General features: G+C 41.1%; 1 protein-coding gene across 2 annotated transcripts in view; it reads right to left on the bottom strand.

The window, feature by feature from the left end:
- The window catches only part of USP10 (ubiquitin specific peptidase 10), a 58,900-nt gene extending 39,706 nt beyond the window's left edge, over nucleotides 1–19,194 (bottom strand). The window contains exons 1-2 of one of the 2 annotated variants that reach the window (XM_059713906.1): nucleotides 19,075–19,194; nucleotides 469–537 (exon numbers count right to left, since the gene is read on the bottom strand). In XM_059713906.1, the coding sequence (XP_059569889.1) occupies nucleotides 469–537; nucleotides 19,075–19,095 (90 nt within the window). In that variant the 5' untranslated portion in view covers nucleotides 19,096–19,194. The remainder of the gene's footprint in view (nucleotides 1–468; nucleotides 538–19,074) is intronic. The other variant, XM_059713905.1, reaches the window with a different exon arrangement.
- Between the last annotated feature and the right edge of the window lie 3,948 nt (nucleotides 19,195–23,142).

The following is a 23,142-nucleotide window of genomic DNA, read 5'->3' as shown; positions in this document are numbered from 1 at the left end:
TCAGTGGATCTCAACCGAATGGAGCTCAAGACATCCCTCAGTAAATGTTGTTAATAGCGAGGCATCCGATTTCAAAAACAAATTTACAGATTATAATGCTTACTTCCTTGCAGAGGGCCCTGGCAGTGGGGATGGGGGATCTTCCAGGCAGGGACAATCCTAAACCTGCATTTATCTGCTTAATTTATCTGATAATCCCCTCACACCACCCTTAAAAAAAAAACTAGTACCACCCCAGTTGAGAATTACTAATCTATAAAGGTGCAAATCTACCTGGTCTTCTACTTGACTTAAAACGTACATGGCTAACTATGTCTCTCTAGATTCTATATCTATGTATATATTGAGAGAGAGGGAGAAACTGTTATCAGTTTTCTTGTAAAAAATTTAAACTGAAAATGATACGTAAAAATTCTTTAACGGACATTTTGCTGAAACATGCTTTGTATTTTAGATAAAATGTCTTACCTCAACAGAGCATCGAGGCGTCACAAAGAACTGATTAAATTCATCAGGGCTGAACTCCCCAAAAATATACTAAAAAGAGAAAAAAAGAAGATGTATGTTACATAAGAGTTTACACTTAGTAAACTAATGGGATGGGGGAAGGGGTTCATAAAAAAGTACAATATAACCACATAAATCCAGGTATCGAAAATCCAGCACTTTTTAAAACGACACTCCATTGGGGAGTAGCGGCAGCCGGTCCCAGAGCAGCAGAGGGGGAACCTTGCACACAGAAGCTGCCGCTGCCATCCACCACCCCACACTGCCACTCCACATGTAGCTGCTCCGGGACCAGCTGCTACCCTCCCCACTCTCCCCCTCCAGGACCAGCCGCCACTCCGGTTTCAAAAATCTGGAATTTTCACACTTCCGGCAGGTGCTTGGGTCCTGAGCATGTCAGATTCATGAGGTTATACTTTATTTTTTAAAGTTCTGAGGGACAACCGAAGTCAGCAAATCTTAAATTTTGCATTTCAGCTCACCCAATTTTTTTTTTTTTTTTTTTACTTTGCCTTGGGAAATTGACATAATTTCTACAGCTTTATCTACGTGGCAGTATTTCCTTAAAATCCTATCAACAATAATTACAGAATGAACTCCAGTGTGCACAAAGAACCAGAGACCACTTTAAAATCAATTTGGTTAAACTTACGCAACCGGTTTATGCAGAACCATCAACCTGTTTGCCCTCATAAAAAAAAAACCCCAAAAACCCAACTTACTCACCTTTCAGAACAAAGATTAATTTTCTTCCAAATTTACTGCTTTAGTATCAGACTGCTTAGTAACACTTGGTATATTTATCTAAATAATAGTCATCCAAATACCAAAATCTGCAATACTTCAACATATAAATAGCCCCACTGAATGCAAATAGCGCATTTATCATAAAGAAATACTTCTTTATTAAGGAAGTCAGGGGAAGGACAAAGTTGCCAATTTTAGAGCTTCTTTATAGTTTTTGCTGTTTAGATTTGCTTAAATAGCAGAAAACTCCTCTTAAGGGAAAAGTTCCTGTATTCTTCCACAGTTCAACTACAGCCACAACACCATTATGTGAAGCAACCATATTAACAGATTCTGCATCTTTTGGTAACACGTACCAAATAACCTTCGACTTAAGTGGAAACAGTCACATTAATATAACAAGTAACATGCCAAAAGCCTTTGCAAGATCAGCCCCATTACGTTCCAAAACAAAGTGTGAAATTCAAATACTTTTGGAAACAGATTATCACCTATGCTTCATTTTCTTTCCCTTTCTTTACAGAAATATGAAAAACCACACTGGGCGATTTAGCAAATAGTGAATGTCAACGTTTAAATCCTTGTAAACTTGAAAAGACATACTTGCTGCAACAGTTTATAGAAGTCCACACCTTAGAACTCTTCAGCTCTAAGGCAAAATGTAAAATGCTGGTGGCTGGGGGTACTGACAACTGAGGGTACCATTAAATATGCAACACTTAGATCTAAGTTTGTAAAACAGCATATATAATGTACAATGCCACAAGAAATGCATAATTTGAGTGAATAAGAAAACTGACCAAACTTGACACCCTCCCTGGAAACAACCAAAATTTTCCTACTGGCTATAGTATGTTTGTAAATTCTAAAGAGACATTTAAGAAACTACTATACACAAAATTATAAAAAATTAAAACACAATAGAAGGACTATTCTCAGTTTTGAGGAAAGTAATTTGATTTCATAAGTAGTATTACTAACAGTTTTGCAGCAGTAACATCACTACAAGTGTTTATATTAAAGAAAGAAAAATTGACAGAATATTAATGTAGGTAATAGTAATAATTCCTCATGGGGATACCCAACAGATTTGGTTCCAAACAGCTCGATGCTCTCTCTCAGAAACATAGAAGTCAGACTAGCTGAATACTGTCCAATATACAGATGATAAAAAGATAGTAAGGTACCTGGCCTAATGGAGGACATAATAAAATTGTCAAAGGTTTTACGAAAGTGGTTTGAAGAGATGGACAGACGACTGAAAGATACTGTAAAGTCAGTAAATAAGGTTGTAATGCAGCAGTCACTAGTTTGGACTTCACAGTTTGGAAGTTAATTCTTATGCTCCATCAGTATGGAAAGGGTAGCTCAACTGGAGTACAGTACACCATACATTCAATTTAAGGAGCGATAAAAACCAGACTAACAACACTTGCATCACAAATAATGCCTGCCAGAGCCCGCAGAGACGCAACTCAGCTCCAGGTTTAGCTGACATGTAAGAAGTTATCACAGTGTTAAAACTACACACGCATAAAATCCTTATAACAAAAATATCAACATTTGAAAAGTGGCAAAGAGTTAAACTTTTAAAGAACCAATACATAATATTGTTAGGCATACAGCACCCAAAAGCTGCACTTAAGCTCTCAAAAATATATACCCTAAATAATTTCAATGAACTGAACCGAAATACTTAAATCAAGGAAGTTTATTCTTTCAAATATAACTAAACAATGTGTATTTATAAATATTACAGCTAGCATGTAACACCTCTCAAAAATATTTCTAACATAAACATTTCTTGAATCATAACTAATTTCTGTTTTTATGAGACATTTTAGATGCAGTCATGCAAAAAGCAAAACAAAACAAAAAAACCAACTAGTTTTAAAAGCTGTTAAACAAACCACACTCATTCCCACATACATTCTTCTCTCCCTCTGTACCAAAGCTCTACACCAATACATAACAGGTCTGACACTGTTCTCTCAGCAAAAAAATAAATACAAATCTTCCACTGACTCCAACAGAAAACCAATTCTTACAGTGCCATTTTAGTATTAGGAGAGGTCAAAACTAAACAAAAATGGTAGTAATACCACATACAAACCTTCTAATTACTGCTTTCATATCCAAACATTAACATGAGACAGACTTTTCACCATTGCTTGAAATAGGACATGAACAGTTTACCAACCCCTGCCAATCTATGGATTAAACCTACTCAAGGAAAAATAAGCTAAACTAACTAATACACCCACTTCTATTTGGCCTCCTAGTGGGCAGGTTCTGCTGGTCACTTCAGCATGAAGAAACCTAAGCTTTCAAGTAATACTTTTCTACTACTACAAATGCAAAACAGTTAATGCTTTCTGATACTATAACTACAACAAATGTCCCATCTTTTGAAGTGAACAATCTGTCCAAATATACGAAAGAGGGTTGAGAAGCAGTTTTATCTCAGGGAACTGAAAATAGTGGCAACCCCCCTGCCTGCCAGCTATGATACTACAGAAACGTTGGCATCAGAGAGGCTGGTATTACTCAACTTTGTGATCTTGATGTAAAAGATGCCTTAGGATGCCAACACTTTGCACTTTGTTCACATCTGGGAGGGCTGAGCATAACTGTTTTAAACGACAGAGCACTAGGATTCTGGGAAAGCTGAAGGCATTCATCCAGGAAAGAATCTCATTAGTTGTTCTACAAAGGGATTCACCAAAGCCTTAATTTGCAGTAGAGCATGTATAATCTAAATTACCCAAAATAACACTTTCTTCACCCATTTACCTTGCACTCAAGTTAAATACATTTTAGAAATGCAAACAGAGAGTATTAGCTTATAAGAAATGGATCTGAAAAGTAAATGAATATTAAATTTCAATAACTGTGGCTTAAACATGCTCCATGAGATCTTATAGTTTAAAATAAAACCATTGTTAACAACTGATTTGCAATCAGCCAGAGATAAATGACAAGTTTTACACATGAAAAAAAAGGCAAAGAAGCTAGAGCTGCATTAAATTAGACTCGATCGGTTTTATCCTATATTTCTGAAATGGATTTAATGGTCTAGTTCATTAACTTATATTACAGAACATTGGAGCCCTCATGCAACGCCGTATGCAAAAACAGATAAAAATATATATATACCTTTTACTTCAGACAGCCTACAAACTACATAAGACAATGTTTTGACAGAAACAAATAGTGAATCACAAAGACACAATACTGGTCCTTATGACAGGCAGAGAGATCTCAGCACAGGAGCAGCTTAACTTTATTTATAAGCATGACACCAAGAGTCTTAAGGAGATATCTAAAGAACAATAAAGATAATTATGGGAAGTTGCTCCTAAGTGTAAAGGGAAACATGGAAGGAAGCAAGAAGGTGCTTGCTAGAAAATTTAGCAGCAGATCAAAGAAGGGGACTGATTTCATGATACTAGTAGTAATCAGAGCACCTAAGGGCAAGTCATCCCTGACCAACCAGATTGCCTTCTATGACAAGAAGATTGGTAGGGCGTGTGAAATTTTGGCAGCTGTTTTGGGCCGTTTCGGCACCCAAAACACCAAATCCGAAATCCAAAATGAACTGGAAGGCTCCAAAATATTTTGGAAATGTTTCAGAGAATTTCGGAGCCGGGCTTGCAGGGAAACAAAAAGTAAGAAAAGGGAAGGGAAAGGAGGGGCAGGGAGGACAGAAGACTGCTCTGATATTAGCATCTAGCTCCCAGTTCAATTCCCAGCTCTCTGATCACTTCCCCAGCTCTTCCTGGGGGCAGGGCAGGGTAGTGCTGGTCCCTGCCATGTGACCTGGCTCTGCAGGGAGCAGAGATCCGCGCTGGGGTGTCCTCGCTGCCACTGCCTGCCCCGTGCAGCCTCATGTTGCTGGGGCAGTGCAGGGTGGGCAGCAGCAGCAAGGAGACCCCTGGCAGGGACCAGCAGGCTTGTTCAGCGCTCTGCGCTGCTTCCCTACCCCGCAACCCAGTGACAGGGATCAGAGATCCACACAGGGGCCTCCTCGTCTGCATGGAGGACAGCACCCCTCTCCCTCCTCCAGACAAGCCACCCACGGCTCCATCCTGCTCCCCACTGGGGCCCTGCAAGCCCCGACCCCAAGCCCCATCCAGCTGGGTAAGGTTGTGCAAAGCTTCCCTCACAGCCCATTCAAAACAGATTCAGCCGAAACAAAACAGGACAGTGATCCGAAACGCCAAAATGAATCGCTATCCTCCAAAACAGCAGAATCCGAAACCGAACTGAAACACAGCCATTTTGCAAAGCCCTAATGATTGGCTCTGTGGATGTAGGGAGACCAGTGCATGTGGTGTACCTTAACTTTAGCAATTGATATGGTCTCCCACAACATTCTCGCAGGCAAGCTAAGGAAGTATGGGCTGGATGAATGGACTATAAGATGGATAGAAAACTGGCTGGATCATCAGGCTCAGAAAGCAATCAATGACTCAATACGTAGTTGGCAGCTGGTATCAAGAAGTGCCCCAGGGGTCAATATTTTCATTAATGACCTGGAAGATGGGAGAGAGTACACACTCAGCAAGTTTGCAAATGATACCAAGCTGGGGGGAACAAGGGGGAAGGAGTAGTAGTAGATATGCTGGACGAGAGGGCTACGATTCAGAGACCTCAACAAATTGGAGGACAGGACCAAAAGAAATCTCATGAGGTTCAACAAGGACAATTGCAAAGTATTGCACTTAGGACAGAACAATCTCATGCACTGGTACAGGCTGGGGACTGACTGGCTGGGCAGAAGCTCTGCACAAAAGGACCTGGGAGTTATAGTGGACAATAAGCTGAATATGAACCAGAAAGTGTGCCTTTGATGCCAAGAAGGCTAATGGCATACTAGACTGCATTGGTAGGCGTGTTGCCAGTAGGTCAAGGGAAGTGATTATTCCTCTCTGTTCAGCACCGGTGAGGCCACATCTGGAGTTCTGTGTTCAGTTTTGGGCCCCCTGCTACAGAAAGAATGTGCAATCAGAAAGGATATGGACAAATTGAAGAGTCCAGTGGAGGGCAGTGAAAGTGGTTCAGGGGTTGAAGCACATGACTTACGAGAGTGGCTGAGGGAACTGGGCTTATTTAGGCTGGAGAAGACAGAGGGGATTTAATAGCGGCTTTCAACTACCTGAAAGCAATGGGACTGAAAGAGGATGGAACTGGTCTGTTCTCAGTGGTGGCAGATGACAGAACAAGGAGCAATGGTCTCAAGGTGCAGCAAGGAAAATTTACCTTACATATTAAGAAAAAAACTCTCTCACAAGGAAGGTAGTAAAGCACTGGAACAGGTTACCCAGAGAGGTTGTGGAGTCTCTATCCTTGGAGGTTTTTTAAATCCCAGCTTGGCAAAGACTCAGCTGGGATAATCTTGTTGAGTATGGTCCTGCTTTGAGCAGGGAGGCTGGACTCAATATGACCTCCTGAGGTCCGTTCCAAACCTAATTTTCTGATTCTATGTTTCTAAGTAAATTCAGCTCAATACAAAACTGAAGCAATCATTAGACTTACGGTACCCACAAAACTATACGGAGAGAGGTTCTGGGTACAGTCTTTTGTTGTTAATGTCTTTGTGACCAGACTAGTGATGGAAGTCAGGTGCCACGGCTGGAATGTGCTGCTGATTGCCTGAGCTGCATCAGGCCAGATCCAGTCTTGACGGACTGGATTTGGTCTGCAGGCCAAAGGTTGATGAGCCCGATATAGCATTTGTCATGAAACTGGTCAACAAAAAAATGTAAAACATTTTTTTTAAATGTTATTTTATACCATTTTGTCCAATTGGAAGATGGAACAAAGTGGTTTGGCTCTAACTTTGCTTCTATTAAATAAACTCCAACTTTTATGCAAACCCAAATTTTATGTTTAACAGATTTATGTAAATTAGGGTGATCTGGTAACATAAGATCATATTTCAGGCAAACCAATACACTGCCACAATTACAGTTCGCAAGTGGTTTATATCCAGTATACCCCTTAAAGCAATCTACAATCAGAAAGCTTGTAAATACTTTGGCCCTGCTAAACTTTGTTAACAGTTGAATCCAAAATGAGATGAGTCATTAACAAACTGGTTTTGTCATGGATTAGAACAGGGGTGGCTACACGAGGCACAGGCAGCTTGTGTGTCACGTGCAAACAGCAGACCAGGAAAGGGACAGGAAGCACAAAAACAGATAGGATAGGGAACAGAAAGCAAGAGCAGATCAGGCAGGGAGCCAAAAAAACAAAAAACAAAAAAGCAGCCAATTGGGTGGAAAGGGGATTAGAGTGGCACTCAGGGGCTAGGGGCAGAAGTTACACACAAACTGGTTTAAGTGATCAGAAACTGATTTAAGATAAACCTGGCTGAAAGTAGCATTAGACTTAACTGATTTGGGTCAAATCAGTTTATGCAACTCCTGCCCCAGACCCCTTCCTGGTTTAAGTTAAACCAGAGTCCTCCAGCATCCCAGCCCTGGGAGCAGCCTGGAGATGGCAGTGGCAGCAGCAGGGCGGAACCACAGGGCAGCCCCATTGTGGGCTCCAGGCAGCCGCAGCCAGGGTTCTGGAAGCAGCGAGTGCATCCACTGCCAGGTCCCGCTTTTGCCTGGTGCCCAGCACTGGCCCCTGCCACTCACCAGGGGCAGGGTCATTTCTGTCTCTCTATTCCCCACCCTCCTCCCTCACCTCTCCACCAACAGCCCTGCACCTATTGCATGGCCCCACAGCTTACACCAGCTCCCAGCCCGTGCACCAGAAGCAGCACTGCACAGGTGCCAGCAACAGCTACAGATGCAGGCAGCAGCTTCCCCCTGGGGATTGCGGCATCCTCCCAGGTCTGCAGGTGATGCTGCTGCATCAGCATGTCAGCTGTGGTCCCAGGCAGTTGCCCTGATCCCTGGTGGAAACCTGAAGGCAATGCCCACAGCTGATGCCAGTGTGTACTTGATGCTGCTTTGGGCACATGGGGCAGGAGCTGCTGTAAGCTGTGGACGGGGCCAGGATGTGCCCGCCAGCCCAGCACAATGCAGCAGCTGGAACCGCTGGCTCCCTACAGGCCGGATCCTATGACTTTGGTCGCTGACCCGCAAGCCAGGTAGTCAGTTAGCGGGCTGCATTTTGTCCACCCCTGTGCTAGGAGGAACACGTTTCCTGCTGTTATGTTACAGGGCCTAGTATTAAGCTTCTCCAACACTTCCCAATGCAAAATTTGGGAAGCTCAACAATTAGGGGTGAAATTTTTCATGTTGGGTATCCAGCTTGTACTGAATTTAAGGTAACTTCAGGCTCAAATCAAGCCATTTCTGAGAGCACAGGCAGGGAAAATTTCACTAGATGACAGTTACAAGAATTAAGGCAGACTACCCCGTAACGGCTTCTGATAGGAATGCCGACACCAAGGCCACCTTCCGATTCAACTGTAAAAGAGGACAAAAACTAAACTGCAGTAGAGATAGTAGATTAGTACAATGTGTCTGACAATATTGGGACCAAAGAGGACAAGCTGTTAGAAGGAGAGAAACTGGGATTGCAAAGTGTCTCAGAATGGGTCTGAAAAGGGGAGATTTGGAGAGCAAGCCTAGTAGCACGGATTGACTGACTGACTAAGGAGCACATAAGGAACCAGGTGCAATGGAACAGGCAGACTGGAGAGAACAGCAGAGGGGGACAAATTCTGGGTGGACAGAGAGCAGAAGAGTCTGTATCAGTTAAAACCCTCTCCCTCTGCCCCTCTGGAATAGAAATCAAGATTCTAAAATTCTGACATTACTTCACCATCAGCTAGCTACCTCTGAAATCCGTTAGCCAAGTAAACGTCTTAACTTTTTTTTTTTAAAGGGCTAGTCAACAACTTACTTGAGTTATCAATAGCAACCTACCACAACTGTGATTTCATGGATTTTGCCAAATCCAGGCATTGCCCACAAAATCTGCAAGGGGAAAAAAAAAGCTATGGAAAATAAAATGCTGGCTCAGTAGAAGGAGTCTGCAGTCCTCATGGTGGGTACTGGAAAGAGGGAGGGGGCAGGAAAAACAGGGGGTTGCCTACTTGAACACCAACCAGCAAGATGGCTGCCACTGGGGCAGGAAAGGCAGGGGGGCTGCCTACTCAAAAACCTACCAGCAAGATGGCTGCCACCCCTGTCCCTGATTGGCTGTGAGGGCTGCCTGTCTTGTGGCCTCACCCCTTTCCGACAATTGGTGGCAAGGGGTGGGGCTGCATGGCAAACAGGCCTCAGCCAATCAGCGGCAAGGTGTGGGGCCACCAGGACCCACCACACTCTGCCCATGAAATGACTGCCAAGCCCTGTGTTCTGCCCATGAAATCAGGAGGCAGTTGCTGCATTATTAGGTAGGTCCCTAGTTATCAATTACTACTGTATCTAAAATAGCAAAGGTCTGTGCTGTGAATCTTAAGTTTCCAACCTTGTGGATGCCAATGTGAATATGGCCAATGAAATTTACCATCTTAAATTTATCTTTAAAAACAAAACAAAATTAAAAAAAATGAAGAAATTACACCAAAAAACTTAAGGGACATGGAAGTTGCTATGTCATGTACACTTTAGTTTGGAGGTGCTGAAATTAAGGTTACTTGTACAATCTAAATTTGAGCCGCTTCTGCACGCACACTGTGATACATTCTTTAATTAGATGATGAAATGTTTCATTCAAGACAGGATGGACATGCTTTGGGAATGAATTGCAATTAATTCTAAACCTGGAGAACTAAAATTTGCATTTGCCTCTGCCAATGTTCCCATGGGATGCTCACAAGCCACTGAACCTGAGCTTCTCAAAGAAATAAGTATACATTCCTCTTTGTTGTGTTGTCCAGCTAGAATGCAATTTGCAGAAGCACTAAATGTTCAGAACTGTAATGTAAGCAAATAGGAGCTATAGTTTGAAAACACTCGAGTGCTACATAATGCTAATGCTATTGTGTTGACCAATATAAAAAAGCTAGATGTTAGTAACTGCCTTTAGAGCAGAGTTTGAATTGTGGGCAATAAATAAAGCATTGGACCACTCATTAAACAATAAAAAATATGAATAAAGCTTAATGGATACCACTGTATCCTACACACTGAATAAGCCAGTGGTCCTGTGGAAAAAAAAACTGCGCACGCAATAAAATTATGTATCATGAGGTATATACAAAAAGGGACCATATAAGCTTATTTGTGAAATTTTGATTTCTGCCGTTTCTTTCCTTTTGGTACTTAAGTAGCATTCTTCTAATGAATGCTTCATAATTCTATATGAGTTCTTAATCCATCACAATACCTGCAGTACCTGAGCACCTTTCAGAATTTTAGTGAAATGCTGTGACTTAACATGTCACACTCTCTTTTGACTTTTCCACAGGACACCTGCATGTGCAATTGGTGCTTTATTTAAATACACACGCTGATACTGGTCTGTGGATACAAACGTGATGCTTGCTCTGTCACTAATCCTAAGTGTATGATGTAATATCTACATTAGAAAACTTTAATAGTACAGCACTTGATTAATCAAGTTAAAAGTGGCTTACAATGACCTAGTATCTTCTCTTGTCTATATGCAGTATCATTATCTAGTACTAAGGCTTTGCCTAATTTTAAAAATTTCAAATAATGAGACTTACTCACTCCCCTTAGGGGAAAATTTCAACAGCCTAATAGATTTGGGATTCATTCTTTCTGTAAAATGTAAATTCCTATATATTAAATATGCATTCATTGCATGAGAACAGTTTGAAAATCATTAACACAAAACATAAGGATACTAAAACTTATTCAGAGTTTTTACACTGAAAAACCTAGAAATCTGCTTAAACATAAATGCATATGAGTATGGAGACCGTTATTACTTTTTACAACCTATCTTTTTTTACACTGAGAGCTCTAAATTCAAATTTCTTATCATCTTACGATATACAAAAACTGTATACTTGTTTTACTACCTATTATACTGTCCTTTACTGTTCTCAAATTGCTTTTCTCCTGTGGTCCTTTATGTTCCTTTTGCACATATCAACAAGCAGAATATGGGAAATACTGAACTCCTCAACTTTATTAAGATAATAAGCTAACATATCTTCCCTTCTTCCAAATTGTGAAATGAAATGAACTTAGTAAAACGTTAAAACTGTAAAATACTCTTTTAAACCCACAGAACAAGATTTCTATAGATTCTGACCTGTCAATTATAAAGCCAGGATATTCCTCACTTTGAAATTGTACACCTTTAATCAGCACATTAAAAAGAAAGCTTCTAAGTAGACAGCGTTGTCATCTTTGGTTTCACATCCACTTTGGAAGTGGGTGTCTTACTAAGCCATACAGACATCAAATAGCACCAGAGTCATTCCTATCTTACTTACTTACACATCAATCAGTTCAAAATGTGGAAGGATACTAATAACAAGACTTCAGTGAACAAGAATATCATTTTCCCTGACTTTATGCATACTCAGTGTTATAACTTTTGATTATTCCAAAAGCATATGGAATATGTTAGAACCTTACATTTGAAATGATTATGGAAGAGTTATCCTCTGGCCTTTGGCTGTAGTCACTTGTGGTTGGATGAACTAACAACTTAAGCACAATGATTATCATGCAAGAAGTCATTCTGAAGCAGATTCAAGTAACACACAAAGCATGATATGATGTATTACTCAAAAACTTGGGGTTTAGCCAAGCACCAAACTGGTGCTGAATGCCATGTAGCAAGCTGATCACACTGACATCTTCTTAATCCATTCAAAAATGCATACGCTGTTGTCCACAGAGCACCCGTTAGTGGTTCCCGGAACACAGGGGATGCATGTTGCTGGCTCTTGCATATTTCAACTGCTAAATTTCCTAAACACATAGCTAAAATAGCAGCAACCATCATTTGTTAATGGCTTCTATATAAGAAGCCGAGAGACTAGATGCGATATATCTTCCCTGTCTCTACCCCCCCTCCACAAACTTATGCATAAAATAGCTGAGAAAAAAATCTTGTGTTTGCAGGCAATATTAATTAAAGACCTTTTTGGAGATTTCTTTGTTGAGCAGCTACTCAAACTGATATTTTGTTGAGACTGAGAATAAAAGACATAGATGACTAAGCAAATGTTATAATTTCATCTTTTCTGCCTTGCAACTCGTGCTCCCAGTTTTATTACATAGCTACTGCCTTGTTGTTTGTAATCTACAGATAATGTAATCAATAAAGCTAATTCTCCCCTACTAAAACTCAAATTTATGTTTAGAGATCTAAATTTTAATCATTCTCCCAAAACACTTCATAATTACTTTTGATTTTCAACATACCACATCTTAGGCTTTATACCAATGAACTGTAGAACACGTGCTAGGAATTCAAAGAGCTGGGTTTTATATTTTTATGAAGGCAAGGGGAAAAAGAGAGAGAGGATTTTCACCCTGCAGTGGCATTATTTCTGATTTTAGTTACCAGTGCCTCAGTTGAAGAAGCATGGTTTAATGGGGGTCTTTAAGAAGCGGCTCGATGCCTACCTGGCTGGGGCCTACCTGGCTGGGGTCATTTGAACCCAGTTTTCCTCCTGCCCAGGCAGGGGGTCAGACTTGAAGATCTACAAGGTCCCTTCTGACCCTACTTCTATGATTCTATGAATTGTTAGAGCGCTAGCCTGAGATTCAAGACACCCGATTCCTATTTCCAACTCCAGCCACCTGTTAATGTCAGGCATGTCTGTACCTCTGTGCCCCCCCAACCTCACCCATTCCTGTCTCATGCTTTTAGGATGAAGCATGTCTTTTACTATGTGCCCTCAAAGTACCCATTGGTAATGGAATACAAACATAACTAGGCAGCTGAATCAAATTCAGTCTCCACCCTCAGAGCAACCATTCCCTTTTTACTTTCTTTTAACTCTACCTCACATCCAGCCTGGAATAAGACAGTATTCATGGTACCCCTACACACCATGATGCAACTCACTGATACCTTCCTTCCCTTCTAGTTCTGCACCCATTACCTCTGAGCTTGCAGGGGAAGCTGCTTCTGAATTGGTAACTCTTTTCCACCACTACGGCAGACCAGATCAGCCAAATAAACTTCTGAAGGCACACCAGAAGTCAAGTCTGTAGCACAGGATCTTGTGCCCTGGAGGTCTAAAGAAGCATGGTTTCTTGCATACATGAAGCCTCAAAGTCTGCATTAGTGTTTTTCTACACCACTAAAAAAAGGTCTACGCACATGGTAAGTAACGTGCTGTACATGGTAACAGAGTTGACTACCCTTGAAAAGAGTCATTACTTTCAAGGCAGCAGAAGTACTATGAAGGGTAAGCACATCACTGATACCAGCAGGAGTTAAGCTTACTGTTTCACCACAAATACATTGTGAGAAAAATGTGCAGCAACTTTACTTTTAATAAGGTTGATAAAATAATTACCAATCTGTAGCTTTCACAAGGAAAAAAAATAAGAGGAAATGCCCTGACTTTCTAAAATTACTGCAGTAAGTTGTAAATGATGTATGAAAAGAAAAATCCTATCCACTGCACTGAAAGAATACAGACAACTCTGCACCCTTACTGTGGTGCTGTCCTTTTAGCTAGGATTTTATGCCCTGTTCTGAGGGAGGAAGGAGATGGGAGGCATCTACTACATAAAAGCACTGGAGGAAAATCTACTTTTTTTTAAACTGCTTTTAAAGGTTTTGCTCATATTACATTTAGGGTATGCCTGTACAGCAGAATTTTTGGTACAGAGAACTTTGCCTCTTCTCCCTTTCAACAGCTTCCAAATCCTCCTTCATTAAGAAGACTTAAGCATTAAATAAAAATGTTTCTCCTTCCCCCTCATTAACCAAAGTGATATTTCCTTAACTACAGCTCATACCAAACAGTAATCAGTTCAACCTATTCAAACGTGACAAATTAGTGACAGCATACAGAAGTGCACAAGGCAGAAAATATATTTCCAGCCACACAGATTGGTAACCCATGTAAAGTCCTCGACTGCAAAGCCAAAGCCATGCCAATCCCCAGCTACAGAATACTAACTTTTAATGATTTCCAAATAGTTATAACAGCACAGCAAGAGTGCTTCCATCACCACTCCTTCCTTAGGATATCAACTCTCTGAGGATGCGTTTTGCTAAACATGAAGCCCATGTAAATTTAAATTTAGAAACTATAACTTGCATCACACCCACAAAATACTAATGATCATTTACTTCAATTTCAATATGCTACAAGAAAAAGCACCCATTACGTATCATGTGGGTTTTTGAGAAGAAATTGTAAGTATGAGTGCAACTAGTTTTTAATATATCCTTTGGATCTGTCTGGAGCACCACTCAGACTTAACCATCAACAAAAAACAAGGAAAAAAAAGACTAGCCTTGCAACATTGCCTAAAGATTAAATGCAAGTTATTTCAAACCAAGGGGGAGGGGAAATGTAAATACTATATTGATATTAGGAATACATGCAAATAAGCTAGATCCTCTCAATATTTTGTGTACGAGTCAGAAAACTAGCGTGCTTCCTTATCACTTAGACTATCACTTAAAAACACAGAAAAATAGGGCTGGATGGGGTCTTGAGGTTATCTAGTCCAACCCTCCCACTCAGTGTAGGATCATCCCCATTTAAATCATTCCATATCACAAAAAACTGTTTGAACCAATGTGAACAGACAAGCTTAAAGAGTTAAACTTTGAACACATTAATATTAACTTTCAGATAGGATTATATTTTAAATTATTTAGAAGAATTATCCATTACACCGTAGGACAAATCTGGTAAAATAAAAGATCCCAACACCACCCATTCCCCATTACTGGTAATACCATCCGAAATCAGCAGTCTTTATAGTCCTGTTTCGTAAAAGAACCACCTTATAGTTACACAACAGAGTATTGGCTTGTAATCGCAAATTTAAATGTATCAAAATATCCCATGAGGCTTTTCTGCTATGAAGCATCTTTGTTCCATACAATGTTCCTAAATCCTGAGTTGTATGTTAAATGATCACAAAGAAAGCATTTCCACCAAAAGAAAAACTGCAGTTCTAGCATGTGTAATTCTTTGGAGATGAACATCTACACTGCTGAAATGGCATTAAAGTGACAAATGACTATAATCCACTGGACCAAGGCCAGCAAGTTCTATTACAACAGATTTGTCTGTTTTGTACGACACAGCATGTTGCACATGTATCACACCAAAAAGAAAATGAACAGCTTTAGTTCATCTATATGAGAAATCAATTTTTCCCCTTCAGCTTTAGAACTAGTAAAATAACTGAATGGAAGCAGCAGCGTGCTTAGACAACAGACATTCTCTAATTAGACAGTGTGGAAACTGGATTCATTAAAGACGTGCATTATCAACAATAAAAAGGCCTTTTAAAAAGTGCTGCGATCTAGAATTGACAAAGACCCCACAGCAAACTGGTTGAGAAGTTTTCCTTTTAGTCATGTCATGGTCAGGTATGACACAAAATTTATCTACTACCAGACTGAATTGTTTCTGCTTATTTTGTTCTCTGAACATTCTCCTTTTATATCTCTTTCCCCATTTAATTTTTTTTCACAAGTTTCACATACAAAGTTTAGTAATACAGTTCCACCTAAAAGCCAGGAACTGTTCACAGGACTCATGACTACCATTGCAGCCATTTTCCTGTAAAGAAATTTCTACACTTACATTGAAGTTTCATTTGTATTTTAAATGGAGATTTTTTGGGAAGTTTCCCTACTGAAATATAATTTCAAGCATTTATCATATTAAAAAATGGCTCAATCTCTTCTACAACTGGTTTACTTCGAGGTCTACCTTGAAAAGAAAGCAGCCAACCCAAAACCAAAAATCACTGTATAGATTTGAAATAGGTTCAGAACACACCCATAACAACGTGACAACTATACTTAAGTGTTTAACTAAGATGATTATGAAATAGCTTCTTAGAATAATAATTTTAAAAAGCACAAGCAGCCAGTGCAATTGAACTGTGATGGGATATTCTCAAATGCATTTTGTACGGATCATCAAAACTAATTTTAAACTGAGCTTTTCAACGAGTCAGACACTCTCCTTTCAAATAAAAGCACTACATGTGTAATGAAAACCTGTGTTTAGTCTCCCCCATCCTGCTAAAAATCTCTTGGTATGAGAACACTGTTTGTGCAAAATCTGACTCTGTGTTTCAGATTTCTCACAACAGTCTTCTTGAGCTGCAAATTATGATCTTTCCTTTGTGACAAACTATTTTTAGCAATTAAACTCAAAAATACCTATCTTGGGGGAAGACAAATACTATGCGATTTAGAGTTCCAATCTTGGAACATTTTGTTCATATTAAACTTTTTTCCTCAGTCTTTACCCTAATACATTTTGATGACGTTAAAAATCAGTAACACAGCTGCATCAAAAACTTCACCTTCATTCATATAAGAAACTTTTCTTCTTCACCTCAGCGTTCCATAAACTGCTCTCTTGAGGATGCCCTCAGAAGTCATTTCCCTGCCAAGTTTTACTCACCTCCCTACTTTAAGCATTTAAAGCAATATCTTTCTATAGAACAAAATACAGATGAGCAAAATCTGCTGATAAAAATAAATTTACCAAGATTATTGGCAAAACTGTTCTATCAACTCATTTGTTAAAGATATGCACAAATGGGCTTAAATCCTGAGTTTGATATACTGATTTTTACCTTAAGGGCAATCTCACTGACAACAAGAATACTCAAGGGTATGTAAAGTTAAACTCAATTCTTTTGGATCAGGGCCCTAATGATTTTCATTACAAAAAAAGCAAGTACTGGAAAAAGCAAAGGTGAAGGCATGTTACACTTAAACTAGTTTATTTTTAAGCATTGTGCAGTTCTACTAATTGATCAGCCCTACTAATTGATCAGCACTATTTCTCAAAAAGAAACATCAGGACAGGGACCAAGATCTGCCATGGGCACATCATGAAAACCCGCCTTTCAGTTTCACATGATACCTGAATAAAAATACCTGTATACAATGCCTGTTATACTCAACTCTGGGGACTGAGAGCAGGGTGGATGGAGAAGAAAACAAAAATGCTTGCAAGCTGAACCTTGAGATTTCTGTTTTCAAACGCTGCAAGTTGTAGTCTGCCTGCTAATTACCATGTATTGGTCAAGCTCTTGCAAAGTTATGGAGCATAAAACTATATAAGCACCATGCTACGTACTAATACATTAAGTACAAATGAACAAGGTGTAGAAACTTTAAGTACAATGACAAGGCAAAGAAACCAAGCACTAAGTGTCCAAAAAAAAAAAAAAAAAAAAAAAAGCTTACAAAATCAGGCCCGACAAAAATGCAACTAGAGTAGTTTCATCAAGTATAAACTGTGCTTCAAAAATGCTATAATTAATAGGAAGTTTTCTTAGAGCTGTATATTTTAGTCAATAACTTTCAGAAAGAAAACAGAACAAAACGCAGTACGTGACCATCTTAGCTTAACACCTTTTTTTTTTTTTGGATGAAATGTCATTTTTCCCCCAACCCCATGAAACAACAGGTAGCAGGCCGCCGTGCAAGGGACAACGCAATCCAAGTTCAGGAAAACTTTGGCGTGCCCCCCCCCCCCCCCCCGCTTCAAGATATATGCTTACAAAAAGATGCTCCCTCAGCCTGACAAAGGGTGTCTGAGCCCAAAAACTTGCTAAGAATTTTTCCAACTATTTGAGTTGGTTTAAGAAAAGATATCCGATTTACCCGAACAACCTCGTCTGCCTACAAAAAGCAGCGCCCATCAGCGCGGGCAGGCACTGCTGCTTTACGCCCGTCTTTAAAACCCCGAGCCTCCACCTTGCCCATTCAAACATGTGTCCCGCCTCGCCCCGCCCCGCCCCCTGCCCGCCCCGCCCCCTGCCTTTTCTTCTTGCAAAGGCACGAGGCCCAAACGGAGCTGCTGGGACACCTTTCAACCTTCCCCTAACGTCCACAAAAAAGAAAGAAGGAGGAACGCAAAGGAAAGGGGAGGGCAGAGGGCATTTCATCCAGGGCACAAAGACAGCTTCCTGTGCCCGAGGCAGACAGCTTTGCATTGGAAAGCCTGGCTAGCGTTACCCCAACAGGGGAGTTGGTCCAAGTTAAAAAAAATTAAAAAGGGGGGAGGGGTGTTAATACTCAGAAACCAGAGAAATACAGACCGACAAACAGCGCTACCCCAATGAGGGAGCTGCTCCCACTTAAGGGGGAGGAAGAGGGATAGCCCGGAGAAACCAGAGCCTGGCAGAGTGAAAGGAAGAAATGAGAAAAGAGAAAGGAAAAGAAGAGAAAAAAAGGAATTAGGAAAAGAGGAGGAAAAAGAAATTAGGAAAATAAAGGAAAAGAAAAGAAAAAAAGGAATTAGGAAAAGAAGAAAAAGAAATGAGAAGAGAAAATAAATTAGAAAGGAAAAGAAAATAAATTAGAAAAGAAAAGAAATGAGGAAAGAGAAAATAAATTAGAAAGGAAAAGAAAATAAATTAGAAAAGGAAGCAGCCCCCCGCTAGTGCTGCACCCCCTGCCCCCACCCGCCCCACCCTGCCCCGCAGTCCTGTCTGCAAACCTCCCGGCCCCGGCCCCGGCCCCGCTCCCCGGCGCGGCGCGGCGCGGCGCGGCGCAGCGCAGCCGGCGGAGGAGCGGGCGCGGGAGCGGCCCCGGGAGGGGGCGGGGAGGCGCCGCGGCCGCCGCGAGGCGATTGAATGAGGCCGCAGAAGGGCGCGGGGCCTAGCCGGCAGCATGCTGCCCGCGCCCCGCGCCGCCCCCCGGCTCCGCCAGCGGCCCGCGGGCCCCCCGCGCGGGGCTGGGCCTCACCTGGGCGCTGTTGAGCGCCATGGCGCCCCCGCGGCCCCGGCTGCTCAGCGTCGGCTCGGCCCCTCACGCCGCGGCCCCCGCCGCCGCCATCTTGTCTCCCGCACACACCAGCCGGGCGGGCGGGCGGCGCACTGCGCAGGCGCGGGGCTCGGCCCGGCCCGCGGGGCGACGTCTGCGCATGGCCGGGGAGGGAAGAGGGAGGGGGGCAGTGCGCAGGCGCAGCTCAAGCCCTAGAGGGGCGGGGCTGGGCTGGGCTGCAAGGAGGCAGCGTGCGCAGGGCTGGGGGCCTGGGAAGGACCTTTGCTGCCTGATGAAGGGTGTCTGCGCCCAAAAGCTTGCACTTCAAAATTATTATTATTATTATTATTTTTTTTTTTGCAAAAAATCTAATAAAAGATAGGCAGACAGGGTTCCTTGGGTGAATCTGATATCTTTTATTAGACCAACCCAAATAGTTGGAGAATAGTTTTTAATAAAAGATATTATCTCTGATTGCTTTCTCACCCCTGAGGCATGCACAGAGCCACGAAAATATCCCCTGCTGCTTTTCTACCTTGGAGAACTCATAACACCAGCAGACTCTCCCTATGCCTGGGTGTTTGTGCCCAAAACCTTGCAAAGAACAATTTTTTCCCCCAACTATTTTGTTGGTCTCATAAAAGAGAGAGAGAGCTGCGTCTGCCCATGCCTCTGAGCTTGAGGCTGACCCAAGCAGCACCGTCCTCATGCTTTGCTAAGCACCATGGCTGGTGCTCTTACCCTTTTATGATCTGTAAAAGTATCGCCACTCATGGGAGAGGTGATATTTTTTATTAAACCAACTAGATTTTTGCAAAAAAAAAAAATCATTTGACCCCAGCTGCCTTCCTGCCCCTTGCAAAAATCTAGGTCGTCTAATAAAAGATATCACCTCTACCAGCTATCTAGGTTGTAGCCATATTAGTCTAGAGGAAAAGGCAATCAGGACTTGTAGTAGAGATGATATCTTTTATTAAACCAAAATGGATTTTTCCATCTATTGACACCTCTGAAATCTTATGAAATATGAACTTTCGTTTCTACCCAAGAGAATTTGTACAATCTTCTCCAGTGCCTGATGAAGGGTATTTGTGCCCGAAAGCTTGCAATTAAAGAAATGTTTTTGCAAAAATATTGTTGGTCTAGTAAAAGATATCATCTCTACCATGGGTCCTGATTGCCATCACCTCTACCACAAGTCCCGATTCCTTTTTGCCTCTGAACTGACATGACTACAACCTGGATACCAGTAAAAGTATCTGCGCATAGGCAGCCTTAAAGGACAGGCCTAGAGGCACAGCAGGCTCAGAGAGAGAAATCTGTCCTACCTCCATAGTTAGATTTGGAGGTGATCAACTGAACTCACTACTTGGGTGAGAGAGATTTTAGGAAAGCTTTCAGAGCACCAAGAAACCAGGGCCTGGCCCTGGCAGAGACAATTAGGCTTGCAACACAACCTCTGCCCACATATGCACACACCCCTCTCTCAGGTCTCAAATAGCAGCAGAGCTTGAATTAAATAAAGGATAGCACCCCCCAAAAAAATATTCTTGCCTCTCACACATTTCCTAGACCATTGAGGCTATGTCACTCCAAAAATACTCTGTAGTTCTCATTTATCCTGGTTCTGTGCAAGCTCAGGGTGATTCTTCCTCTTGCAAAGCTGCTAATAGCATGTGTAAAGGTCCTAAATTGTTCTATGCGCCCCAGAAAATAGCACCTCAATGCTAGTCTGGTCCCCCCCACCCTCACAATGCTATATCCCATGCGTGAAGGAGTTGTCTGCTCCATTTGACAAACTAAGTGAGCATTCCCATTCACTGCATCACGGCAAAGTAGACGAGCTGCCATATGCAGTTGGTGAGCAGGCAGGATAACGGGTAGTATATCTGCAATGTATTAATAAAAACCCCGATTAAGAACATACACACGTGCGGTCACGGGCTGCCTCCAGAAATGTAGAGTGCACGCCACGACGTCCCAGGATACGCTGGAGTGCAACCAAAGTTTTGATGTTTGCCTTCACCACTGAAACAATTAAATCCTAATTGAACTTTGGGAAAAAATGATGCATGAAGACAAATAGAAAGGAAAATACAGGCATATGTAGTGACATACTGGGCTTTTCCTTTCCCTGCAAAAATCTCCCGACTGATTTTTTTTTTTTTAATTTAATCTTCACTTTTTTGCCCGAATAAAAATATTGTCCCTGGCTGTTACCAACAATTTCAAGTGAAACTATGAAATGAAGCATTAGAAGAACTGAAATACCCATCTCTGCTGAGCTTACGATTAGGGTTGAAGCTAATATTTGATTATTCTAGGAGTAACATTTTCCTCCATAAAAGCACCAGAGATGGAAAGCTTTTAGCCACCTTGTTTTGATAAGAGGCCTTACCCACTGTGCAATTCAGGTGAAGCTGCACTAAGTGTGCATATACCAAAGCATGAGCAACTTGATGGAATAAGGACTTAAATTTCTCAGCAGATTATTTTTTTCTGTATTTGCTTTTGTACCTTTTCTCTGCCACACCCCAGCCCTGCCACTCCCTCTCCTCTGTTTCTGACAAGTGTTGCTGTTTTAATCCGGGCCGGGAAGAAACTAGAAGTAGAAAACATTGCATGTTATTGAGGAAAAACAAACAGCTTTAATAGTTTTAAGGCTAGGCTGAAAAACAGTCTAGGTGTTTATTTTACAAGGAAACTAGTGGGTAGGTACAAACTCTTGGAAAGTTTACCTTTGTTGAGGGCAAGACCCATGTCAGGCTAGAAAATTTGCTCAAGTAAAAGCAAGCAGTTGACAGGGAAGGGTGTAATTATAAATGGCTGAACTTATAGATGAGAATGCTGCAGTATCACACCACCCACCAGTTTTTTAGTTAATTAATAATTATTCCAAGCAGTAGCTGATGGGGAAAAGGTGTGTGGTTAAAACAGTGATGCAAGCCATAAAAGAGTACCTCTGGCTGAGATTAGGGAACCAAACTCTAGTCTTTAAAACTTTGTAAGAGAATACTTGCCTTCGGAAAAAAGGGGGCTAGAGGTAAAGTAATGTTTGTAAATACAGATATTGTTGGTAAATTATTGGATATTAAGTCCAACCATTCATTAACATAGGATATGTTATGCATCATGCGTAGGATAATCAGTTGTAAAGCACAAGAAAACAAACCTCAGTATACTTTTTAGTTATTATAATTATATAATGTATCCATACAGGATGGCCATTTATGGATATGTCTTCAGCACCATGTGAGTCTGACTAGGTGAGCAATACATATCAGTACTATTGCATGAAGTACACAACATATGTTTCACAGTATTACTCAATTAAATTTATGGTTATAGCCCCAGATGAATAATTCAGCTCAACTGCAACCTCTGATTCACTATAGAGTTAAAAATCTTTTCAAAGCTTTTAGATTAGTAAGAGAAAATATGAACAATTTCCAAACCTCTTTTAAGGGCACAGAGAAATAAAGAGATCCTATTTTTTAGCAACTTAAAATGTTACCTAAACTGTGAGATTCTTTTGTGTTACCCTCTTAAAAAAAAACAAGACACTGCTGAACTGTTTTCATATTGTTACGAAGGGATGACAAATTACTACTAAGCTTCAAAGCCTATTATAGTACCTTCTGAAAGAACTGAATGTTGGTTAAGGTATCATATGAAAATGAACAAATTCTCAGTTTCACCAGGGGTTATCATACAGAGCTTGTCATTTTTAATATTTTTATCTTTGTGTAACACCAGGGGAACAGTGTGACATCTTATTTTTCAAGAGTATTTCATAAAAACTATCTTATAGTTCAGGCAACCATAACAACAGACTTTCACTTGTTGTGAAGTCTCTTTGATCTCAGGTTTTGCCAATTCTATCATCTGTTTGAAATAGTTAATGCAAAAATCCATTGCCCTGTGTCTGTTAAGCTCATCAACATCCAGTACGAAGACTTGCAAATAGCATCTTGGATCCATTTAATCTGTAAGAAATAACTTCGGCCGTTAGAAACCTGTTATTTTTTCCCCTACCACCGGCCCTAAAAT

This window comes from Alligator mississippiensis, chromosome 10, assembly GCF_030867095.1.
Source record: "Alligator mississippiensis isolate rAllMis1 chromosome 10, rAllMis1, whole genome shotgun sequence".
NCBI classification, from domain to species: Eukaryota; Metazoa; Chordata; order Crocodylia; family Alligatoridae; genus Alligator; species Alligator mississippiensis.
This window is presented reverse-complemented; position numbering and strand designations above follow the sequence as displayed.